This window comes from Aquarana catesbeiana, linkage group LG05 (assembly GCF_042186555.1).
Source record: "Aquarana catesbeiana isolate 2022-GZ linkage group LG05, ASM4218655v1, whole genome shotgun sequence".
Lineage (NCBI taxonomy): Eukaryota > Metazoa > Chordata > Amphibia > Anura > Ranidae > Aquarana > Aquarana catesbeiana.
The window spans coordinates 591832972-591855414 of NC_133328.1; the positions used below are offsets into that span (position 1 = coordinate 591832972).

Consider the following 22443-nt stretch of genomic DNA (forward strand, 5'->3'; position numbering starts at 1 on the left):
AAACATATTCAAGTTAATGGGGTTGTACTGTAACCGTGAGCCAAATGCTGGGATCGTGATGTAGTATTTCCAAACAGAACCCCCCAAAAATAAAATAAAAAACACAGGCATTTAGGAGATGGCAGTATTGTGTACCAGCAGTCATAAATGAAGCCTACCAGTAGCATTATTTTAAGATATTCCTAAGACATCACCTGTTTTTGCTGGAAAAAAAGCTATTTAATAGACAGGCAGGTGTCAGCTACATGTCAGCTGGAAAATATTAGCTGATATCTTTTCAGTATAATGTCTAAAAATAGTGTCTGTCCAAGTAAACTGAATAATTAATGGAAAGCATTGTGTAAAGCCAGCCAGCAGGTGCAAGTGCTGCAGTATTAAAACCTGACGGTTTGTGCAAAGTTTGCACGCATTGCATAGCAGGGTTTAATAAATCCTCTAAGCTCAGACATCTGGGTAAGGCTTGAGTGGAATGCATGTTAAGGGCCCCCTTTTGAGACAAGTTTGTGTATAGGGTACAACTTCCCCAAAGCCTTATGTTTTACCAAGCTTATACTGTGTTGTGTGTTAGTCAAATGATATTATATGATAATATTACATTCAAAAATATATCTTGTCCATATTTAGATTAATGAAGGCAGCCACGTTGTACTACAGAATAATATAGTGGCAGGATTTGAACGAGCAGCATATCAAATTAATGGTGAACCTTGTTCAGGTGAGAATTTGATTTGTATATTTTACATAGAAACACAAAGATTTCCTTTAATATTATTTTGATCAATATGATTTGAAATTTACTACCCCAAGTCTATTTGCCAAGAAGAAACACCATTACTTGAGGGGGTCATGGTTAAGGATCATCATTTACCTAGGTAAGTGCTAACACTATCCAACACCGGAGCTTATCCAAGGTGGACTTCTGCAACATGAAGACTGAGAAGGAGTGGGATAGGTTATTATATTTAGCTAAAGGGAGGATTTCAGGAGGCTCTAAATGGGCGGTTGACAAATGTGTTTTTAAGGCCCTGCAAGAATCTTGATCAGTGGAGTTGCTCTTTAAAACATCATCGGAGGTTAAATAGTTAAACAAAAAAATTTAAAATAGGTGTTACTCCTTTAAGATCAATGCCGTTAACACCAAACAAATATGAATACAATTAAAAATAAACAACAAATGTTCACATGAATCATTAATTAGATAAATATGCAATAATCAAATAATGTCCATAAAATGTCTAAATGTCTTCCCACCCATCGTGCCTTTAAGTGACAATAGGAAATTACTTCTTCCTAATCCAAAAAATAAAGTGTTCACCATGTGTGGTAAAATTACTCATTCATCAAGTATTTTCAGCCATTAAAGGCCTGCCCAGCCTTAAAAATAGAACCAGAGATGGAAATGGGATGGATCCGGTATCACCATGAGCTTCAATACAGATTCTCTTTCATCAACGACAAAAGCCACAAACCCAACAAGATAATACAATACAAGATAATACTTTCATAATTTAGATTATTTGTAAATTTATTAAAACAGGAAGTCACATAAATAGGTTATATGCACTCACATTTTAACACAAACAGCTCTTAGGGAACAATATCAGCTCACCGCTGTTGTGATCACAGAGCCATGAGCCCGGAAGTGATGACAGCAGCAGAGCCTCAGCTCCTGACTATGAGCTGTTTGTGCTGGTGCCCCTCATGCACCATTAATATGTGCGTGCATACGACTTTTATTTATGCAACTCCTCTTTTTTAATACATTTACTACACTAGGAAAGGATTATTTTGTTGGGCTTGTGGCTTTTGTCGTTGATGAAAGAGAACCTGCATTGAAGCTCATGGTGATACTGGATCCATCCCATTTCCACCTCTGGTTCAGTTTTTAAGGCTGGGCAGGCCTTTAATGGCTGCAAATATCTGGTGAGTGAGTAATTTTACCACACATAGTGAAGCACTTTTTTTGGACAAAGGAAGAAGTAATTTCCCATAGTGACTTAAAGGCACGGTGGTCAGGAAGACGTCTGTACATTGTATAAACATTACATGATTATTGCATATTTTTTTATCTAATTAACAATTCATGTGGACATTTGTTGTTTAATTTTTATTCATATTTGTTTGGTGTTCACGTCATTGATCCTAAAGGGGGTAGCGCCTAACTTTATATTTTTTGATTATTCTTTAGTGCGGTTTACACTTAAAGGGGCAGCGGCAGTCAATTACATTTTATTTGGGCTGGTGCCCTCTTATCACATATGTATTTTTCTTGTATTTTAGAGGTTAAACAGTTGACTATTTTGCTGTTACAGGTTTCTCTAATCCTGCTTCAGCATGGTACAACAATGAAGCTTATGGTGGGTTATATGGCATTTACATGAATGCAGATGGCCTTCCAGTGTGTTCACGTGTGAGAGGGTTTTTGATATGGAAATGCTGGGATTATGGAATCTACGCCCAGGTAATGTATAGAAGAACAGACATATACAGTAGGTGTGTCATATGTTTTTGTAAAACACGGTCTAAACTTTGCTGTCTGTATTGTGTTTTGTAGACCGTCTCCTCATTGCAGATCTCTAATGTGATCCTGGCAGACAATGGAATGGGTATACTTTCTATAGTCTACACTCCTCCTTCAGTTTCTCACGTTATCTCCAATAAGACTGTTCAGATCACGGTATGAAAGTCAGTCATCAGATACTGGAATTTCTGATGATTTATGTGTTACTAAAATAGATGCATGTCTAATGGGGTTGAGAGGAATTCAAAGTTTTCATATCCTCAAAATTGGAAGATTTTTGGGGAGATTTAGTGTTGGCAAAATGCAATAGTCATTGGGTAGGGTGAAATAAGGGTGTTTTTTGTGATTTATATGGAAGCAATTCACTTCAAATGGCTCTTGTGGGTTACAGAATCTCCCTCCAACTGTCCTTCATGTGTGCCAAAAAGCAGCCCCACAACAAAGTCAGTTTCACTAAAATCTTACCCCTGATCTCAATATTTCCAAAAATCTATAATATTGTCCAGTCTCTGTGGAAATAAATAGTCCCATTTATTTGTAGATAATTAAATAAATACACACACATATTATATATATATATATATATATATATATATATATATATATATACACACACACACACATATATATATATATATATATATATATATATATATATATATATATATATATATATATATCTATCTATCTCAAACCCTGAAAAATATTTTGTCTGTGGTCACCCTCTCTTGCATCATGGTATCAGATAATGGGGGTCCATTTTTCAATGTTTTGTCCAATATTCTTAAAACTTTTATGCAAGGCTTGCCACGTAAAATTCAATCAGAAATATGAGTGAAAATTGTGTAAATCTTGGGTAAACACATTGACAAATTAATTCTTATTTTCAAAGGAACAGTCTTCGGTATGCTTACTAGGCAGACTAGATTATTATTGTTAATATATTACTTTCCACTAAAACATTTGAACTCTAGACAAAAAAATCATAACCTAAGTATTTTGTTATATGCCCAATATATTTCCTACCTTATACTAAGCTTTAAGTATTTACCATGCCCACAGTTTAATGCACTTAATATATTTATTGAAAACACAGTAATTACCCAGCTGATGGGTGACTATAGGATTAAAAAAATAAAAACTTAAGTTTGGTTTCTTTGTTCACCCCTTTTCCCCAAGGTTTTAATTCCCCATGGCACAGACAGCAAAAAAACTGGAGCATTTTTAACCTCTCCCTTGTCTATCCTATACTAAAAAAAAATATTTTCCAGAAAGTCCTATTCAAATATATACCTGTACAGGGGCACTAAAGGAGATTTTATATGGGACTTTAAAGATGCCAATATTTTTTTCTTTTACATTCTTCCTTCTCCTTCACAACAAAGCACACAGGAGGGTGCGTAGACGCTGCCATGTAAGAGAAAAAAATGGTACTTATATATAAGGAAAGTGGTGATATTAGGGATTAGAAAACAAAAGAAGAATGTAACTATATGTATCACTTCAACTAAATGAGAGGAACTATGTATGTATTGCCATATATTTGATTTTTACCAGATGTATATTAATACAATAATATAATTTTTATCCTATACTGTCTGTCCTCTTTGGTATCCTAACCCTGGGTTCACACATATACGAACACAGACATCGCATGTGATTCGCACCCACATTGCTGTGCGGATCACATGCAATGTCTGTGCAATGCGAATTCAACCATACAGTTGTATGGCTGAACTGGATTTGCATAAAAAAGGTGCAGGGACTTTTTTTCCCGCACTGGAATCAGATCACATGGGTGTTCACATGCGATCTGATTCAGGTCTGAATCCACAGTTCGCACTGCGATCTGTGAACCGATCTGGGGGTGTCATTAACATTGTATTGATACCCACAGCGGTTCGCAGAGGGCAGTGTGAATTGCCTGTGGGAGAGATGTGATGCGGGATCCGGAGCTGGAATCGCACGTGTTCCCACATCGCTATAGTGTGTACCCAGGCTAAAAATCACATATAAATCTCCCTTAGTGTTTGTGTATATTATTAATGATTGAGATGTATTGCCAAGACCTATCAACCAGGTCATCCTGCTTTTAATTAATGAATAAGCTCATTTAAAGGCTAGGTTCACCTTTTCCAGAAAACAGCCTCTGCAATCAAGGAGCTCCAGTAGATATTAAAAAAACTGTGCAGCTCTGTATAATGTTCATTCGTTTTATTGTCATAGATTTAAGCCATTTGGGCCCAGTTGGAAGACTGGCCGAAAATTTTCCAAATTTAAAAAAATTTTTTTTATTTTATTAAGCCACTGAGTTGTGTTTAGTGGTTCCTTAATTCCCTTTTACAATAAGCTCTTCTGTCTTTTTTCCAGAATTCGGTGCTTGTTGGGAGCAGTCCCAACTTTGATTGCTCTGATATTCTCACGGACAGTGACTCCAACATTAAACTTTCTGGCCAGCATCGCAGCCGCAGACCTCCGACAGGTAAACTCTACATTAACAATGATATAATGAAAAATGTTAGGTCTTCAGATGAACAAAATCTTCTGCTGCATGTTAAAGTAGAACTAAAGACAATTGTTTTTTTCCTTTTGGATAGAGTAAGGAAGGGTAATAACCTGTGTCCGTTTCTTTGGGGAGAATTCCCTTCACTTCCTGTCTCACAGCCAAAACAGGTAGTGAAAGGAAATCCCACCAAACTGAGGGAATTTCAGGTTGTCACCATGGCTGTCAGAGCCTAATGTCCGTTTTGGAAGTTATCCCCTCTAATACTTTTCTGGGGACAACCCAAAATTTGGGGTTTTTTTTACCCTCACTTTTGATGTTAACGGGACAAATAAAGAGTGTGTATCTCCCTAAAAAGGAGAACAGATAGCAATAACAACCTGACAGGCGTTCTAATCTCTCTTCACAGTGTCCAAAACAAAAAAATATGTTTGCCTTTAGTTATATTTTAAATAAGTGGGTCTGTAGTGGCGCTGGATCAAGTGAGGATGGGAGTTGAGGGATGATACAATTACTGGGACATTTTTACCTTAATACAGGGGATGCATTAAGGTAAAAAATGTTTAGCCTTCTAGAACCATTGGATTTTCTGGGCTCATTAGTAAGATGTTGTAAACATGTATTTTCCCTTTGCTTGTACTTGGGGAGTACAACATGTTTTCTCCTATGTCCATTATGTGGACAATTATTGACAGAAAGGAAAGTATGACCAATGAGCGATCATGGATTACATCCAGAGCAATTGCAAGAGAAAAATTGTGTAAACATAATATTTTACCAGTAGTTGATGCTACAGGTCATATCTATATTTACAGCTGCTCATGTCAATAAAAACAAGTTGCTACATGGCATAGTACAATCTATTGTAGGACTTTGCACTTTTGTCAGAAATCATCCTTTATTGTGTAAGTTTATAGATACAAGATGTGATATGTGTTGTATTTTCTCCAACAGGAGGCAGAAGTGGCATCTGCTGGCCAACCTTTGCCTCTGGTCATAACTCGGCCCCAGGAAAGCCAATGGCAGGATTATTGAACTACAATGCAATCAGTGGACTAATGACCGTGGAAGGTAATAATTCATAGGACCTTATATGTTCATAACCGCTCCTAGGTTCATATGCATGTTGTTTATGATTTACTCGATAGTCCAGACATAAATCATAAGCTCAATCACACAGGGGTTGATTTACTAAAGGCAAATAGGCTGTTCACTTTGCAAGGAAAGTTGCACTTTGCAAGAGAATTTGCTCTAGAATATTGAATGAGGTGAAGCTGTGCTGACTTCCTTCATCCAATCAGGTGCATGCAAAAATGCATTTTTTTTTATCTTCCTTGCACATGATTGGGTGTTCATTGCAAAGTGAAATTTTACCACATTCACTAAGCTCTGGGGAAAATTACTTTTCATAGAGCAACTTCCCTTGCAAAATAAACAGTCAATTTGCCTATATCACTCCCCAGTCTTAGTATATGCTCCATGTATATTTTCTGCCTTACTCCTACAGCAGGAGGCATGCTCCTTGTCCACAGTTCAATAGTATTGGTGTTCATCTATCTGAGGGATGACTATGAAAAAATGGCTGATGAAACTCAGCTTCCTTATTCAAAAACTTTCCACCCCACCCCCATACCTCTTACTGGATACTAAAGTCTCATACACACGATCGGATTTTCATCGGACAAAGCGTAGGACTTTTGTCCGAAGAGCCTTGGCCAGGAACTTGTATTGCATACAAACGGTAAAGAATTGTCGGCCAACAAACACGAAACTACGTGGTTTTTCAGCTCTTTAGCGCCACCCTTTGGGCAACTTTTGCTAATGTTGTGTTATGGTTAGCATTGCTTCTGAGAATGCGTGTTTGTACTTTGGAGTTTTGTCCGAAGGACTTCTGTACACAAGATCAGATAATCCGGGAACACACATTTGTTGGTGGATGAATTTAAAGCATGCTATCCCACATTTGTTGGCGGAAAATCCAACAACAATTGTCCGATGGAGCGTACAAACTGTCGGATTTTCCGACAACAGCCTGTCATCACACAATTCCCGTCGGATAATCCGATCGTGTGTAGGAGGCTTTAGAGTAGCAGCTCATTGATGAGGCCATTTCTATGCAATCCAGGAGAGTTGTGAGGCTTCCTCTCCCAATTAAAGTGCTACTGTACAGCACTCAGGGAAGCTGGTATAAGTACATATTTAGTTATTTCTGCTAGCTGATAGCTAATTTACTGGTTCATAACAGCGGAAATAACATTGATTTCAGTGGTGCCTGTTCACATCAGTGCAACACAACTGCAAAGTGACTTTGAGGAAGGTATCTGTGCTACTTTGGTACGTGCAGTGCAATTTTTTGCCTCCGAGATTTCAATGGAAATGCATCAAAATGGCAAATATAAGCATAATAGAAGTATTCTCCTCCTCCCTCCCCCCTGCACCATGTGCTTTTGTCAGGCTGAAAGCATGGAAGGGAGAGGCAACAAGGCTGCCACTGACAATGAAGAATGCATCAATGTGAACCAGGCCTTATGCTAAAACCCAATACTACTGTAGGCAGGGCTGCTGATAAGGCAGTCAACCCTCCTGTAATGGGCCTAGGCCCCATCAGTTTAAAATGGGGGGCCTGGGCCCATTTTAGAAGGGCCAACTGTACTGTCTTGTTACAGACACCAATCCTCTTCTGCCCCCCCTCCCTGCAGCGCTCACAGCTTCTCCTCCTCTCACTGTCTCCAGCTGCAGGGTGATTGGTTCTAGTACATGTGTCGCTTCCATCTGCTGTCCGAGCTCCTCTGTGTGCCCCTTTCCCTCGCAGCGCTGCTGGCTTCCCTTCTCTCCTCTCCTGCCGGAAGCTGCTACAGGCACACAGATGGATATTTCCATCCATGGAAGGTTAATATGTTTTTTGGCCCCTCCCTTTCCTGAATGAACACGGTGAGTGATCAGTACCAATCACACCTGTGTCCATTCATCATGGAAGCATAGTAAACTGTATTTACTGAGTTTCAGTTTGTGAATGAGTAGGAAGCCTCAGAGTGCTTCCTTTTAATTCATCTGTGCAGCGGAGGTTGCAGAGAAAGGCACTGATAAATCTATGTCATCAATCACTTTCCATGGGGGCCCTGTCTAGTAGGCTGTATGGGGTCCTGTGATTTCTAACAGCTGCACTGACTGTAGGAATACCTACAACAGCCACCCAGACCCTCTTGTAATAGCTGAATGTTGGGCTATTCTGACTAGTTTCCACTCTTACTGACAGTGGTAATACTTTCCCACCCCTTACTCCTGTACATTCCCATTGGCCAGTGAGGCTGTCCATCATAGTGATTGATCACCAAGAATGTGGGGAAGGGGTGTCTAGTGGCATTCAGCCATGAAAGGATGGCCAACACTATACCTGCAGCATTTCAGAGTTATTTCCCCATCACATGGTCTATTTACGAATAATAATTAATAATTATTAATAAATATAATTAATGAATAATTGAAATAACTTTATTATGCTGTTACTTGTCTGGAGCTGTTTTTAGTGTTCTTTTGACTATTTTCTGCCATGCACTTTATACAGTATATGTCTTGTGTATTTTATGTCTTTTACTGCCAAACATTTTATAAGAGCGTTGTTTAATTTTTAGATACAACATTTGTGAATTACACAAATGTGTGCTCTGGAGAGGCCAATGTGATGTTCATGACCAACCCTGAAAATGAAGACTTGCAGCACCCCATAGAGGTCTCCAGACTGATGCTAGTGGACAGTACGGAGGACCAGAAAGTCTTCATCCACCGACCAGATGTGAAGTAAGTTCTACTTAGCAATTTCATCCATTGATAATAATAATTCAGCTTCGCTATTCTCTTAGAGGGTTAGTCCACCCAAAATGGGTATTGCAGGGTTTGATAAGTGTTGGGGAGATAAAACACCTGGTTTGTTTAACATTTAACTCTTTTGTGACCAGATGCCTAGGTGCCAGAGCCAAATTTAGCAGTGTCAGCAACTTCAAAATCCTGCTTTGACTTATTTGCCTACCTAAATAATATATATACAGGGGTTGTACAAAAATGTGGAAACACCAGGTAAAAGAATGAAATCGTTACCTAATATGGCGTTGGATCGGCCTTGGCATCCAAGACAGACTGAATTCTCTTGAGAATTGACAAATTGTGGGATGGTGGCAGTACAAGTTTCAAGCCCCCCATTGATTGATTTCAATTGGGGGATTTTGTGATCAGCTGATTGGAAATGTTCTGAAATTTCTGGGGTGTCCTATAGGATAAGTCATTTAAGGCCACCTGATCACCCAGAACATTGCAGAAATTTCCAGGACTCCTATTTAAGCCGGAGGTTGAGGGGGCTCTTTGCCAGTTTCTAAAGGGATATTTGGAGAACGCACCACTGATTTTGACTGATTTTGTTTACAGTTTTAAATTATTTATTGATTGTTGATATGGTGAGTGGTTAATTGTTTATATTTGTGAAACCCAAAAAACAAAGCCACGGCCATTATTAATCCAGTTTGGTGTGTCCCATTATTCTTTGTATGTTTGACGTTTTTACTGCCTACCGGATGGTAGATAATGGAATTTGATACCAACTGACCATGTCGACCGTGCTTATGCTTATCAGATGGTGTTTTCCCGGAAACTGTATATGCCGTCATAACCTTTGATACTGTACCTCGCAACACTGCAAATAAATTGGCAACTTCAGTGAGTGACAGGATGAAGCTCATCTGATGCCCAGAGCGAAGTTGCCAAATGGCGTCCCTCCCCCCTCAAAATGTATGGGCATTATGTGTCAGAAAAAAATCCCCTCCCTCCCCTCCAAAAAAAATTGAGCGCTAATCTAAACACCACCTAATAAATTTAATTTGTAAGCCAAAATTCTCCCCAAACACAAATTCCCCCCCCCCCCCATGCTCAAATCTTCTCCTTCCCCAAATTTTCCCTCCTAGCACAAATCCCTTACCCCTCAAGTTTTCACTCTAAACATAAATCATCTCCCCCTTTAATTTTCCCTCTTTTGAGCACAAATTCCCCCAAATCCCCTCTCCTAGCACTAATCCCTCCCCAAATCTACTCTCCTAGTACAAATCCCCCAATTATCCCTACTAGCACAAATCCACCCCCCCCCCCAATCCCCCTTACTAACACATATGCCCCCTCCAAATCACCCCTTTTTGAAAAATACCCCAAATCCCTGCTGCACTCAGGGCAGCCGCCCCTCCTGATTACCCCTTGTCCCGGCCCTGACTTCAGTCACAGAGTCACCAGCTAAGCGGGCACCAACAATTGCCCTTTTTGAAACTCAGTAAGCTCTGACATGACTCCGTATTACTAGCAGAGCATGCAGTGAGGTTTCCCACCTGTTATCTAGGTGTCTCATCACACAGCGGAAACACAAGAATGTGAGGAAAGGGGGATTAGCCTGTTTGAAGGCCCCCTTTCCCTTGTGGGATGGTGGCAGTACAAGTTTCAAGCCCCCCATTGATTGATTTCAATTGGGGGATTTTGTGATCAGCTGATTGGAAATGTTCTGAAATTTCTGGGGTGTCTTATAGGATAAGTCATTTAAGGCCACCTGATCACCCAGAACATTGCAGAAATTTCCAGGACTCCTATTTAAGCCGGAGGTTGAGGGGGCTCTTTGCCAGTTTCTAAAGGGATATTTGGAGAACGCACCACTGATTTTGACTGATTTTGTTTACAGTTTTAAAGTATTTATTGATTGTTGATATGGTGAGTGGTTAATTGTTTATATTTGTGAAACCCAAAAAACAAAGCCACGGCCATTATTAATCCAGTTTGGTGTGTCCCATTATTCTTTGTATGTTTGACGTTTTTACTGCCTACCGTTTCATGTTACATCACTTCCGCTTTCAAAGCGAAACATGTCATCACATTCACACCTGCAAATAATGTAATTTTTACATATTTTTGTCCAACCCCTGTACATTTATGTTATATTATACATTTAAATTATAAATGTATATTAAATGTAAAACCTTTGTTTCACTGTTTTAATAAGATTTGTGTGCAGCTTTGATGTTTATTATAGACTGACATTTGCAAAAAAAAGTATATTTTTTTAATTATCTTTTTCTAAAGAATTAATTATTATTTTTAATGTAACTGTCAAAGAATTATGGCAGGCAGATCTCACTGTTAGGCTGAGCCAGCCCCTGCTTACTCTATCATGCTCCATAGATAACGCAAATATTACTTTTGGGTGGGCACTTAAATATTTGATTAAATGCCACCATTTTTTATTTCCAAGGTCTTAAAAATGCAGTAACTCACTGTATCCAATCAATCATTTTTCAATTTACTCACTGATGCAAGGAACACTGGTCTTTGCCTTGCCTTCTTAAAGGTCAATGTCACCATTAGAAGGAGGAGAAGATAGGGTACATTTCTATCACAATCTCCTTGGGTAGCACACTCTGGGGGTTATTTACTAAAATTGGAGAGTGCAAAATCTGGTGCAGCTCTGCATAGAAAGCAATCAGCTTCTAGGTTATATTGTCATGGCTTTATTGAACAATCTGAAGTTAGAAGCTGATTAGCTGCCATGCACAGCTACACCAGATTCGGTGTGCTCCAGTTATAGTAAATCTCCCCCTCTGTGTGTGCAGCACAAAACAATTGAGACATATTCATCTATGGCCTTATTTCTGGGTTCCTCTGAACAGTTTTTTTATTCAAATACAGAAAAGCGACCCCATCAGACTGTGTGGACATGACCTGTGATGCAAAGAGGAAGACTCTCTTGAAAGATCTTGATGGTTCCTTCTTGGGGAACATAGGTGCCATAGTACCACAGTCAGAATGGCAGTGGAATGGAGACAAAAAACAGGGACTTGGAGATTACCGAATTCCGAAAGTTATGCTCACCAGTCTCAATGGAAGCCGGATACCTGTATCACAGGTGGCTCCCAATAAAGGTAAACAACTAAACATTTCTATACTAATCCATTAGTCTGAATAATGCCATATTAATGTTGCTTGAATGGAACAGAATAACAGAATCACCTGTAGGTGGTCCTGCGGGTAAAATCTGGAATCACGGCTCCTTGTAGCAAAATGGAGAGGGTGCCAGTGGACCCCTTTTGTTGATTCCACCTGAATCACTTGTCACATGATTCATAATGATTCATAATGATTCTTATAGATACTCATTGTTTAAAATAAAATAATATGTCTCAAATTGATTTCAATGTATGCTTTATACAAATGCTTCCATCTGCTTGTCTTTTAAGGAATCATCAGAGATAGTACCTGTGTGTACATACCATCCTGGGAGGCCTATAAATGTTTTGGATTGAATTATGAGATGCTTGTCATCGAGAGTCTGGATGCAGATACAGAGAGAAGGCGACTTTCCCCAGTAGCTGTGCTGGGAGATGGCTATATAGATCTCATTAATGGTATGGACCTCATACTCCAGCTGATATACAGATTAGAAATATATATTTATACATTTGTGATTGATCGTTGCGGGTAACACAGTAAATTTTTATCATGCAGCTGCTAGGTGTTTCTCGCAGGAAGAAGAACGTGCTCAGTTATAATGCTGTCTACTAAATACTCATATACAGCATCCTATCATCAACTGTTAGTCTCAAGAACATAAGGAAGCAAACAGTAAAATGGTTCATGTGGTTAAATGGATACCCAACATGTCAAAACGTAAATTTGTGCGCGCCTGTGAAATGGCAACAAACTTCTGTTCCATATATTTTCTATAGGCGAAACATTAAAAGTCCCCTATAGGTCATCAGTTTAGTGTTACCGAGGCAGTCTAGTGCTAGAAATATTGCTTTCACTCCGGTGCGCACAGTGATATCGTGTATCGCAATCAGCGTTTTCATGCGTAAAAGCCCCCGACACATGCATTTACGTTTGCATGTGCGTATATGTGGGGGTGGGGAGCCTCAAAAAAAATTCTGCAGCAGATTTTATATGCTTGGTTGTAACTTTAATTTTTAACAATATAAACATTTTTTTTGTTTACTTAACTTTTTTTTTACATCACATAAGGTGAAAAAAGTCCCCTATGTGATGATTTTTGTGACAGGTTCTCTTTAATGCTCCACTCAATGTAATGCAATGCAGATCGCATTGCATTACATTCTTTTTCGAGCATGCTGGCCAGCAACACCGGGAGGTGGACCCGGAAGTGATGTCAAGCATATCCCCTCTGGTCAACAACAAGGAGGGGAGGAGAGCGGATGTGTGTTGGCTCTGCTCCCTTCCCTCTACCTGGCAGCAACAGCAATGATGGTTTCGGGCCCACAGATGGGGGGCGCCATTACCGAGGGTGTGTGGAAGCAATCGGGCAGCCCCAATGCTTCCATCTGACAGGCAGGAGTCAGATTTACACACAATCCTAGTGGTTGTAAAACCCTCCGCTGTCTGGACCTGGGTAAAGGGCTTTATTACTTAAAGCATAACTCAGAGAAAAGTAAAGCTTTCTCCACACTGCAAGGGTTAAATGTTCATTAGTCTAGAGAAAAAGCATTTTTATAACCTGATCCTCTGCTTCCCTGTTCTCTAGTAGGGATGAGCCAAACACCCCCCGGTTCGCTTCGCAGCAGAACATGCAAACAGGCAAAAAATTTGTTTGAACACGCGAACGCCGTTAAAGTTTATGGGACACGAACGTGAAAAATCAAAAGTGCTAATTTTAAAGGCTTATGTGCAAGTTATTGTTATAAAAAGTGTTTGGGGACCCAGGTCCTGCCCCAGGGGACATGTATCAATGCAAAAAAAAGTTTTAAAAACGGCCGTTTTTTCGGGAGCAGTGATTTTAATAATGCTTAAAGTGAAATAATAAAAGTGAAATATTCCTTTAAATTTCATACCTGGAGGGTGTCTATAGTATGCCTGTAAAGTGGTGCATTTTTCCCATGTTTAGAACAGTCCTTGCACAAAATGACATTTCTAAAGGAAAAAAAAGTAATTTAAAACTACTCGCAGCTATAATGAATTGTCGGGTCTCGGCAATACAGATAAAAGTCATTGAAAAAAACGGCATGGGTTCCCCCCCCAGTCCATTACCAGGCCCTTTGGATCTGCTATGAATATTAAGGGAAACCCCGAACCAAATTGAAAAAAAAAATTGCGTGGAGGTCCCCCCAAATTCCATACCAGGCCCTTCAGGTCTGGTATGGATTTTAAGGGGAACCCCGTGCCAAAATATTAAAAAAACGGTGCAGGGTCCCCCCAAAAATCCTTACCAGGCCCTTATCCGAGCATGCAACCTGGCAGGCCTCAGGAAAAGAGGGGGGGACGAGAGAGCGCCCCCCCTCCTGAACCGTAGGGATGAGAGAGCGCCCCCCTTCAGAATCCTACCAGGCCACATGCCCACATGGGAGGATGTCCCCATGTTGATGGGGACAAGGGCCTCATCCCCACAACCCTTGCCCGGTGTTTGTGGGGGTCTGCAGGTGGGGGGCTTATCGGAATTTGGAAGTCCCCTTTAACAAAGGGGACCCCCAAATCCCGGCCCCCCCACTATGTGAATTGGTAACGGGGTACATTGTACCCCTACCATTTCACAAAAAAAGTGTCAAGAATGGTAAAAAACACAGAAGACAGCTTAGACAGCTTCCTGCCCAGGACAATTTTCCTCTTTCAGCGCTGTTGCACCTTGAAGGACAATTGCGCGGTCATGCAACACTGTACTAAATTTTTATCATTTTCTTCCCACAAATAGAGCTTTCTTTTGGTGGTATTTGATCACCTCTGGGGTTTTTCTTTTTTGCTAAACAAACTAAAAAAGACCGACATTTTTGAAAAAAAAAGTTTTTCTCAGTTTCTGTCATAAAATCTTGTTTTCCCCTTCACTGACAGGCACTAATGAGGCGGCACTGATGGGCACTGATGAGGCGGCACTGATCAGGCGGTACTGATGTGTAGAATTGATGGGCACTGATAGTCGGAACTGATATGCAGCACTGATGGGCACCAATAGGCGGCACTGATATGCAGCACTGATGGGCATTGATAGGCGACACTGATGGACACTGATAGTTGGCACTGATGGATACTGACAGGCGGCACTGACAGGCGGCACTGATGGGCAGCACTGATGATGAGATATGATGTGTTACTGACAGGTGTTACTGCTGTTAATGCTGTTCAACGCGCTGCGTGCCTCCAGGAGCTTTGGCTCCTTTAAAGTTTCAGTACTGAGAGCTGTGATTGGTTCCCTATATCCACCATTCAGAATAAAAACATCAGCTTAAATATGATAGTTGGAATCTAATTAAAATACAGCGGAACCTTGGATTACGAGCATAATCCATTCCAGGAGAATGCTTGTAATCCAAAGCACTTGAATATCAAAGCGAGTTTCCCCATAGAAGTCAATGGAAACGCAAATAATTTGTTCCACATTGATTTCTATGGGATGCAATACCACATGTGGCCAGAGGTAGAGGGGCACCGGAGAGACTCGGAAATACTCGAAGACCGTTCGGCTGCATTCGGAAACCCTCGGATAGGCTCGGAAACAGAGTATTTTCAAGTGTTTATGAGTATTTCTGAACGGCTCTAATTGGCTCCGATCGGCTCCGGCGCCCCCACACCTCTTGCCAAATGCAGTACTGCACATTGCAAAGGCTTTAATCCTGCTCGTTTTACGAGACAACACCGAGTCAGGATTTAAAAAAAAAAAATTGCTCGTATTGTGTGTAGCGCCCTGCTCCTGTTGATCAGGCGCTTGCACGTAAATTTAGTGGGTTATCTGTTCTGTACATAGTTCAGATTCAATGATATGGCTAAATTAGCCTCTGTTCCAACATTGGCTGTGTTGCGTGCAGTTCCACACTGTCGCCTGTAGGTGTCATTGTCACCACAGGCCAGTGATGGAAGGGTAACAGACTAAGGTGTATTGAGTGTCCTTCTTTTCTAGAAACAGCCCAGTGGGAGTGGTTCACCGCTGTGCATTCTGGGAAAGGATACTTAAGAGGCAGACACCATATTTTTCGCGCTCTGGCCTCCTGGCCCCCCTGGCCTAAGGTATGTGACAACTCCTTTTCTGTCTCGGGGCCCTGCTGGCCCAAGGCTATGTGACCGCAAGTGGGCCCAAAAGCTATCTGGGGCCTACTGGTTCAGAGGCGGTCCTGTGCGGTCTGTCCTTCGGGAAGAAGCTGAGCAATTGGAAGATGCGGGGGAGGACTCATCTTGGAGAGGACCGAGCGAAAGGCTGGTATCTCAAGAGGAGCCTGGTGACTCAATTGGAGGATGCATCCTAACCAAATCTACCTCACAGTACTGCCGGATGGCTTAAAGGAATTATTGGTACTGTGTTGCTGTGTTCATCACCATTACTGAATCCTGTGGCAGAGGATCATCCAACTAATACTAAATCCTGTGACAGAGGATTGTTCAACCATTATTGTTCCTATCAAGTCTGTGGCAGAGACTTTTGTCCGTGCGTCATTCCGGCTGCTAGGTCAGTAAGAGAGGCCTATCCGGGTGAGCGAGATCCGTTGACTGAAGGAGTACTTGTTTACGAGATCTAAAAGTTCCTCAGTGATCTGCACAAGGTATCTGAACTTTCCCTTAAACCCTCCATCCCTCTACTGCTCAAGTTGTTCAATAAAAAAGCATTGGAAAAAAAGAACTAAATGACTTGTGCATATATAGGTGGGCACGAGGCCCAGTACAGACTCTAAGTTTCTAGTGTGGTGAACTGTGAGTAAGGGGTAACGGCGAAGACCCAAAATAATAACCAGCATCTCCCTCGGGGTTTAATGCTACATGTGAAAGGCTCGTTGACCGCGTTACTCGCAATCTGAGGTTCCACTGTATAAAACTTGCTGTGCTTATGGTATTTCCTGTCCTATGTTTTTGTATTGTGTTGGTTATCCATACAGATCAATGTCTTGTTCTTCTTACAGGGCCCCAAGACCACGGCTGGTGCAGTGGATCTACCTGTCAAAAAAGAGTTTCTTTGTTTCACTCCATAGTGGCAACAAACAAGTCATTTGATATATTTTTCACAAGTACCAGTCCCCAGAGCATGCGCCTTAAGCTACTCAACACAGATGACACCAAAGTAAGTTCAAATGCAAGAAGATTATGTATCATTTGGGTATGATGTCTTCCTTATTAACCGTTAAGGCTGACTTTGGTAAAAAGAATACATAAGAATTGTTTTTTTTTCCCCTGTGCATACACAGAATCTTGAAGTGTCAGCTGGGTCCAATGGATGTGTCCAAACTGTGTTCATTATCATGAAGAATCTGTACTCACGCCTATATATATCTATAAAAGATTTCAACATATGTTTTTAATCATATGCTGAAGCTGTACAGATGGCTATACACCTTCCCATACTAATTAGGGAGTATTTCTTTAGACACAGAGGGTGTGCTACATGTTTTTGAAGTCACAATGATGACCAGCCATTCTCAACCAACTCCAGAGGAACCCTTGAAAAAAATTCCAGTCTCAGGGAACCCCTGCTAAAAGTAATTAATTGGTGATCAGCTGGTATACACAGCATCATTATAGACAGCTAAAAAAATCATTGGTGTCATGCTGAAGGCTCTAGGAAGTGGTGCTGGCCTCAGAATCATCAAAAGGGAGGTCATACAGCCACAGCTCATGGAACCCCTAGCAAACTCCATGAGGAACCCTAAGGTTCCACAGAACCCTGTTTGAGAATATGATGAAAATATTGCTGGCATAATCAAACAAATAGGGAATAAAGGTGTAAAAAGTTGATAATATCACCACTTCTGCCTTCCGAGGTGTGACAGAAAGGTAAAGTGGAATTTTAACCACTTGCTGCCTGCCACAGTTCATTTATTGCAGGTGCGCGGCAGCTATAGGCCAAGTGATGTACTAGCACATCCACACTGTTGCACCCCCTGGGGGCGTGCAATGGCACAATTTTGTGACCGCTGTGTCTGGTGGACACAGTGAATCACAGTGTTTGGTACTGGGCTGCTGTGAGTGGCTGGGGTATTATGAGAGCGTTATGATTGTCAATAGCGATCACATGATTACATGTAAGCAAAACTGTCATAAATGGCTTCCATTCATGGCCGCTTGCTTACTATTGTGATGCTGTGATTAGCCCACAGCTATCACATGGTACCTGGGCCAATCACAGGACCCTGTACCATTTGATTAGGTGTAGCCAATCACAGCATCGCAATAGTAAGCTAGCTTTTATGAATGAAAGCCATTTATGACAGTGAAAACTATTACTTATAACAATAATCATCACTGTTATAAGCATAAGCAATACCAGTGTAAAAAAAAAAAATATCCGATCATCATCCCCCCCCAGAGGTGTACATTGTCACTATGGTGACAGTGAACTAATCTGATGACAGTATGTTAAAAAAAAGGCAAAAAAAAAGGTTAAAAAAATTGAATAAAAAATTATTATTATTTTTTTACATACTGTCACCAGTCAGTATTTCTGATCACTGTCACACCAGTCATATCATGACGCTGTACTTCACTGGTGACAGTATATTAAAAAAATTGTGAAAAAAAAACAAACTTTATTTAATTTCTTAATTTTCCAAAAATACTGTGACAAAAAAAATGACAACTTCTAAAAGTTTCCCATGCCTCTTTTTACATGCCTTGGACTGTCTACTTTCCAGAAAGGGGTCATTTTTGCTGTCCTGGCGTTTTAGGGCCTTAAGAAATGAGTTTCAGAATTCAGAAATCAGAATTGATTAATTTTCAAATATACAGTGCCTTGAAAAAATATTCATACCCACATTTTGTCATGTTACAAGCAAAAACGTAAATTGTGAAGTGGATGGAAATGATAAATGGTTTTCAACATTTTTTGCAAATAAATATCTACAAAGTGTGGGATGCATTTGTATTCAGCCCCGTTTACTCTGATTCCCCTAACTAAAATCTAGTGGAACCAATTGCCTTCAGAAGTCACCTAATTAGAGTCCACTGTGTGTAATTTGATCTTAGTATAAATACAGCTGTTCCGTGAAGCCCTCAGAGGTTTGTTAGAGAACCTTAGTGAACAAACAGCATCATGAAGGCCAAGGAACACACCAGACAGGTCAGGGATAAAGTTGTGGAGAAGTTTAAAGCTGGATTAGGTTATAAAAAATATCTCAAGCTTTGAACATCTCACAGAGCACTGTTCAATCCATCACCTGAAAATGGAAAGAGTATGGCAAAACTGCAAACCTACCAAGACATGGCCGTCCACACCTAAACTGACAGGCCGGGCAAGGAGAACATTAATCAGAGAAGCAGCCAACAGGCCCATGGTAACTCTGGAGGAGCTCCACAGATCCACTCAGGTGGGAGGGAGAATCTGTCCACAGGACAACTATTAGTCGTTCACTCCACAAATCTGGCCTTTATGAAAGAGTGGCAAGAAGAAAGCCATTGTTGAAAGAAAGCCATAAGACGTCCCATTTGCAGTTTGCGAGAAGCCATGTAGGGGACACAGCAAACATGTGAAAGAAGGTGCTCTGGTTAGATAAGACCAAAAATTAACTTTTTGGCCTAAAAACAAAATGCTATGTGTGGTGGAAAACTAACACTGCACATCACCCTAAACACACCATCCCCACCATGAAACATGGTGGTGACAGATCATGTTGTGGGGATGCTTTTTTTCAGCAGGGACAGGAAAGCTGGTCAGTTGATGGAAGAGGGATGGAGCCAAATACAGGGTAATCTAAGAAGAAAACCTGATGGAGTCTGCAAAAGACTTGAGACTGGGCGGAGGTTCACCTTCCAGCAGGACAACGACCCTAAACATACAGCCAGAGCTACAATGGAATGGTTTAGACCAAAGCATCTTCATGTGTTAGAATGGCCCAGTCAAAGTACAGACCTAAATTCAATTGAGAATCTGTGGCGAGACTTGAAAATTGCTGTTCACAGACGCTCTCCATCCAATCTGACAAAGCTTGAGCTATTTTGCAAAGAAGAATGGACAAAAATTTGACTCTTTACATGTGCAAAGCTGGTAGAGACATCCCCAAAAAGAATTCCAGCTGTAATTTCAGCGAAAAGTGGTTCTACAAAGTACTGACTCAGGGGGGGCTGAATACAAATGCACTCCACACTTTTCAGATATTTATTTGTAAAAAACTTTAAGGCTCCATGCACACTGGACGCTAAAATAATGTTACAAAAACGGCAGTAGCTTTGCAGTGAGTCTTTCAAAGTTTTTTAACGTTTTTGCAATAGTGTTTATTAGTGTTTTTTAGCGTTTTCCTGCGTTAGCGTTTTTATTTATTTTTTATTTTTGGCTCCATGCACACTGGAGCTTATAAACGGCCATTTTTTTGAGTTTGGGTGTTTTTTTTAAAAGCCCATGAACTCCACTCTATGTTATCCTATGTGTCTATGCACACATGGACATTTTTGGACATTTATCAGCAGTGTAGTTTATAGGCTGTTTTCTGAACGCCCTAAAATCACGTTCAAGAGTCGTTTTCTGACCAACGGCAAACACTCATAAACGTCGATAAACGCTCAAAAACGTGGCTCACCAGCGTTTTTTTTAACGTTTTTGATCCATTGAAAAAATGAATAAATAAAATAAATAAATAAAACACTAAAAAAAGCGAACGTGAAAAAATGCTAATAAACGCTTAAAAACGCTTAAAAAACGTTTAAAGACTCACTGCAAAGCTACTGGCGTTTTTATAACATTATTTTAGCGTCCAGTGTGCATGGAGCCTAAAATGGATCAAAAACATTAAAAAACACTGGTAAGCCACGTTTTTGAGCGTTTATCGTTGTTTATCAGCGTTTATGAACGTTTATGAGTGTTCAACAGCCAAACTGTTAAATTTAGCGGCTGTAAGGCAGGATGAATACTCGCCCTTGCGACAGCAGGTCTGGACGAGATGGAAGAGTCCACGAATCCCCTCCAACCTCATAATCTCTGCATACCAGGATCTCTTGGGCCATGCCGGAGCTACTAGGATTACCGGTTTCCCTTCCTCCTTGATGCTGTGAAGAAGCCATGGTAGCAGCTGAACTGGGGGGAATGCATAAATCAGTGAAAACTAATCTCACGGGGTGACTAACGCATCTGTCCCGAGTGCGAGTGGATCCCTTGTTCTTGACACAAAGCTGTCCAACTTCTTGTTGAATCTAGATGCCAACAGCTCTATGTCCGGGGTCCCCATCTCTGGCATATGGCCAGAAAAACATTGGTATGTAGGGACCATTCTCCCGTGAACAACTGTTGGTGGCTCAAGAAATCCGCCTGCCAATTCTCCACTCCTGGGATGAAGACTGCGGACAGGAAAGGAACATGTTACCTCCCTCTGGGAAGCATGACTTCTGGTACCCCCTTGGTGATTCATATAGGCCACTGCTGTGGCATTGTCGGACTGTATCCTGACGGAAAAATTCCCTAACTTGAAACGTCCAGGCTATTAAAGCCAGACGTATTGCCCGAATTTCTAGGATGTTGATGGGCAAGGTTTTCTCGGACTCTGACCATTTCCCTTGGACAGTGGTCTCTTCTAGGACTGCTCCCCAGCCCATAGGCTGACATCCGTTGTTACCACCTTCCAGGTAACCGGAATGAAGGATTTTCCTTTCTGTAAATTCTTGGTTATCGACCACCAACTGAGACTCTGGCACACTTTTGGGGCCAGATTTATTGGATAATCCAAAGTTTGGGTTTTCTTGTTCCAAGCAGACAGAATACTGTATTGCAACAGTCTTGAATGAATCTGGGCATAGGGAACTGCTTTGAATGAAGCCACCATGTTCCCTAGAAACCTCATGCAAAGGCAAATGAAAGGACCCTTCCTCGCCCTGACCACCTGGACCAGCTCTCTTATAGCGTTGATTTTTGCCTGAGGCAAAAACACTCTTTCCTGGGCTGTATGTATGACCGAGCCCAAATACTCCAGTCTCTTTACTGGTTGTAAGGATGATTTCTTTAGGTTGAGAATCCAACCTAGGTGTTCCAGATACCTGACCATTCTGGACACCCCCCGGTTTAACCCTGCTACTGACTGATCTACCAGTAGCAAGTCGTCTAGGTATGCCATTACTGCTATACCCTGGCCCCTTAATCTTGCTAGTACTGGGGCCAAAACTTTTGTAAATACCCGGGGACCGGTGGCTAACCCAAAGGGCAAGGCCACAAACTGAAAGTGGCACTGTTTCACCGCAAAACGCAGAAACTTCTGATGAGTGGGGAAAATTGGCAGATGTAGATATGCATCTTTGATGTCTATTGATGCTAGAACTTCTTCTCCCTGTAGGGTGGATACGACTGACCGGATTGACTCCATGTGGAAAGAGCGGATGTTTTGAAAGCAATTCAGATCTAAAAAAGGGTCTGACATCTCCAATCGGTTTTGGTACCGTGAAGAGATTTGAATAAAACCACATACCCTGCTCTTCTGAGGGGGTCTCTATGATTCCCTGAAAC

At 41.0% G+C, this 22443-nt stretch overlaps 1 protein-coding gene across 1 annotated transcript in view; it reads left to right on the forward strand.

The window, feature by feature from the left end:
* The window catches only part of LOC141146080 (fibrocystin-L-like), a 364397-nt gene that overhangs the window by 316527 nt on the left and 25427 nt on the right, over positions 1-22443 (forward strand). The window contains exons 65-73 of the mRNA XM_073632840.1: positions 625-715; positions 2313-2461; positions 2555-2677; positions 4892-5003; positions 5979-6095; positions 8657-8822; positions 11733-11965; positions 12281-12448; positions 16931-17088. Of these exons, the coding sequence (XP_073488941.1) occupies positions 625-715; positions 2313-2461; positions 2555-2677; positions 4892-5003; positions 5979-6095; positions 8657-8822; positions 11733-11965; positions 12281-12448; positions 16931-17088 (1317 nt within the window). The remainder of the gene's footprint in view (positions 1-624; positions 716-2312; positions 2462-2554; positions 2678-4891; positions 5004-5978; positions 6096-8656; positions 8823-11732; positions 11966-12280; positions 12449-16930; positions 17089-22443) is intronic.